The sequence below is a fragment of the Scomber scombrus genome, chromosome 19 (genome assembly GCF_963691925.1).
Source record: "Scomber scombrus chromosome 19, fScoSco1.1, whole genome shotgun sequence".
Lineage (NCBI taxonomy): Eukaryota > Metazoa > Chordata > Actinopteri > Scombriformes > Scombridae > Scomber > Scomber scombrus.
Window position 1 is genome coordinate 1,402,700 of NC_084988.1, and position 3,897 is coordinate 1,406,596.

The 3,897-nt window shown below is 41.1% G+C and overlaps 1 protein-coding gene across 1 annotated transcript in view; it reads left to right on the forward strand.

Moving 5' to 3' along the window:
• LOC134001225 (uncharacterized) overlaps positions 1 to 2,849 on the forward strand; it is a 9,470-nt gene extending 6,621 nt beyond the window's left edge. The window contains exons 10-12 of the mRNA XM_062440794.1: positions 1,248 to 1,365; positions 1,809 to 1,878; positions 2,084 to 2,849. Of these exons, the coding sequence (XP_062296778.1) occupies positions 1,248 to 1,365; positions 1,809 to 1,878; positions 2,084 to 2,412 (517 nt within the window). The 3' untranslated portion in view covers positions 2,413 to 2,849. The remainder of the gene's footprint in view (positions 1 to 1,247; positions 1,366 to 1,808; positions 1,879 to 2,083) is intronic.
• Positions 2,850 to 3,897: the final 1,048 nt, after the last annotated feature.

Consider the following 3,897-nt stretch of genomic DNA (forward strand, 5'->3'; position numbering starts at 1 on the left):
CTGGATAGTTGATGATTAGGCGGGAAAAAAACCTTGTTTAAACCATAGACTGTATATAGATCCGTGACGTCACCCATTGGTTTGTGGACTGCTGCTCGGAGGCCAATAGTTTCGGATCTGAGCAGCGCCATCTTGAAAATTTCTGGTGCATGCTGGGAAAAATAAAAACATGGATTCTACTTATATGGGCATCAGGAGGAGCATGAGGCGCCCTCCTGAACCTGTGAACCAATCAACCTGTCAATCACGACGTAGCCACGCCCTAATGCATACCCTGCTTTATCGTCACATATAAAATCAGGGAGGCCAAAATGTCCCAAATGAACATCATACTGCATTGAAGAAGGCTTTAAACTAGCGATTGAGACCATAAACACATTTTGAAAACGTTTACTGAGGTTAGAAATCAAGTGAGAAGTTGGTGAATTCTCCATTGACTTGTATAGAGACGGAAGTCCTTTTGACCCCAAAACGGTCACCCCCTGGTGGCCTTTTGACAGAATGCAGTTTTAAGTTACTTCCGCATTAGCATCATTTCAGAGGACCGGAACTCCCCGCCTGGTTTAAACGTTAACATGTGTCTCCATCACAAATGGATAGCGTTAAATATGTTGCAGCTATTTGTTATTCTTGTAAGATTAAATAATTAAACATTACATTTTTTTGTTGCCGTTTTGTTTTGAAGAATATAGATGATTTAGTTTAATATAAGCGTTAGTGACAAATAAGGGTTGGCAAGATGAGCAATTAAAGAAATATATTTTTAAAAACAGTTTGCACCATTTTTTACCAAAAGTAAGACTGAATGCTCCTGAAAATGTCAAATGGTGTAACCACAAAAGAATGATAAATATTACATATTTTATCACCTACAGTGTATTTAAGTGGACTTACTAATACTAATAATGATTTCATTTAAAACATGTAAATGTTTCCTGATCTCCATGGTTACCAGAGTAAATGTAATATTTAGAACAATTGTATTCCATTACCTTTATTTAATATAAAAGTTATAATGTAAGATCATGCCAAACTAGTTGATATGGTGTTTTATTGAGAATTTACTGTTTTTAAGCAAGTTGAATTATTTGGTATAAAGTTTTATGGTTACACCACTTAGACATTTTTGCCATAATCCTCTAATATATTCTCTCAAAATGGATTAAAAGCAGAAATTTGATGCTGGGTCCACAAAAAAAGAATGTGTGCAAGTTATTCATACGTTTATTTTCACATTTTGTGAGCAGTGCTGCTTCCAGTCGGAGGTCCAAGAGGCTTCAGGCTCGGACGGTGATCCAGCAGTGCAGTCAGGCCAAAGTCAAGATCAGACCGGCGCTGGACGGAGCCGACGCTCAGTGGGCCGAGGTTTGTTTGTTTGACTGTTAGTTAGTTTGCTCTTAGAGTGGCGTCACAAGCTGGTGATAAAGAGGGAGAGACATTGATTTTCAAAAGTCAATTATTAACCCTTACATACTGTTCAGGGTTAAATTTGACCTACTTTTACATTTTGAGGGCTGTAAAAACACCATATACACATTTCCTCTAGGTGGACCTTTCCTAAAATGAGCCTGAATATGCAAAAAATGGAAATTAAAAGCATCATTTTTTAAATTTTGTGCAGCTAAATATACATTTTTGTAAAGGCTAGTGACCAAATTTGACTTGTTGTTGACCAGTGAAATTTGGTAAAAATACAATAGCTCCTTTAATATGCACAACTGTCCCGTCATTTATCAGATATTCAGTTAGTGGTGTAATAACTCTGTTCATGTAGTAACAGTTTCTCCTTATTTAACGTCTGTCCTCAGATCCATGAAGGGATCGTTGTTTATGTTTGTTTCTTCCACGGAGCCACAGAGGACATCACATATGAAATGGGTAATTTAATAATGTCTTTTTATTCTGCAAACTGATATTTAGACGTAATTTAATGGAAGAAAATGTGTGTTTTTGAATGGATTTGCATTGAAATGTACTCATTGTTTTGGGTTTGGGTTAGTACACATTTGTTTCTAGTATTTTGGTTGAGTTTTTTCGTCTTTGTAAAACATTTTGTAACTTATATGCATCATCTCCTCAATAGCAAACAGTCTGATGACAACGAAATTCTTCCGAAAAGACTCTGGACACACCGTCTCCGTTCTGGACCTTCCCGGCAGCGTGTTATTAATCCCTCAGGAGTCTCTGATCGGGGAGCTGGTTCCCAGGAGACGGATGCAGTATAAAGGCGGCTGTGAGCTGTGGTGGGGAGCCCAGCTGTTCTCCAACCTGGTGTCCTCCTGCAGGGAGTTCATGTCCGAGTCGGCGAAGTGCACCAAGGCGGGCGTGAAGGTGGAGCAGGGCGTCTACGGACAGAAACAAGAGATCGTCCTGAACTCAACGGAGCCACTGACTGTCCTGCTCGAGTTCTGAGCTTCATCGGAGAGTCTGACCTGGACTTTAACTAACTGGACTTTTATTTTGGACTTTTCTTTTACCTTCTGATAAAAGAGCGGGTTCTTTTTTTTTTATAAGTCTGTCTTAATTAATACAACACTTTTATGTACATTGAAATAAGTCTGTAATTTCCTACTTTCCCTGCTGACCCTGAAGCTCTCTTTAAAAACGAGCCAACGCTGTAAAAAATGAAGGGGGTTAAATCCACAGACCTCGCTCTGAAGCTGTTCCTTTAACCTTTGTGTCGTCCTCGCGGGTCAAATTGACCACGTCTGTTTTGACTGTTCCTTCTTTCCTCCCTTCCTTCTGTCCTTCCTCCCTCCCTCCTTCTCTCTTTCTTTCCTCCTTTCCTTCTTTCCTTCCTCCATCCCCCCTTTTTCCTTCCTTCTGTCCTTCCTTCCTCCCTCCCTACTACCTTCCTTCCTTCCTACTTCCTCCCTTCCTTCCTCCCTCCTTCTTTCCCTCCCTTCTTTTCCTCCCTCCCTCCTTCCTCCCCATTACCTTCCTTCTTTCCTCTGTCCTTCTTTCCTTCCTTCTTCCCTTCCTCTTTTCCTTTCTCCCGCCCTCCCTCCTACCTTCCTTCCTTTCTTCTCTTCCTTCCTTCCTTTCCTTACTCCCTCCCTTTCTTTCCTTCTTTCCTTCCTTCCTCCCTCCTTCCTTCTTCCTCCCTCCCTTCCTTCCTTCGTCTTCCCTTCCTTCCTTGACTCGAGGACAACAGGAGGGTTAAAGGTCGCTGAGTGAACCCGTTCTTTTAAAATAAGACAGCAACAGTACGATGTTAAATAAAACCCAACAGTGTTGTTTAAATAGTTTAGAAGACTTTATGTTCATTGTTAATATTGTATAGCTGAAAGAACCAAACTGAACTTTGGTATTAAATAATTATTTCTTGAAAAAGTGTGTATGTTGAATTTATTGAAGTCTTTCCTTAAAGTCCCTGTAAAGTAAGAATAAATATGTGTTCTGAGTTTGACATACCACAGAAAAGTGTGTTGTTAACCACCCTGATTAAAAAAATCGCCAAATATATGAAATTAGGCTTCAAAGATGTGTAAAAATCTGCCTATTTCTCTGCTCCCAAACGCTGTGGGAGTGCCCGCCGAGTTCGCTGAAGCCCCGCCCCCTACCAAGTGTCACCTGTCAATCAAAGTCACCACCTCTACCAGAAAAATGGATGCTAGGTCTGAGAGTTTTCTGCTGCTAAAGGCTGATTTAGGCTTCTGCGTCAGAACAACGTGCACCTCCAAAAAATCCTAACTACCCTCTGGCGGCACCGCGACAAAACACGACGCATTCCCTCGACGGAGAACTTCGAAAGGTAAACGACCGAAGCCTAAATCAGCCTTAACTCAGCTGCTAGCTCGGTGGCTAACTTGGCTGCTAGCTCGGCGGCTAACTCGGCGGCTAGCTTGGTGGCTAACTCAGCTAACTGGCTAACTGTAGACTTTAGTAGTAGTAGTA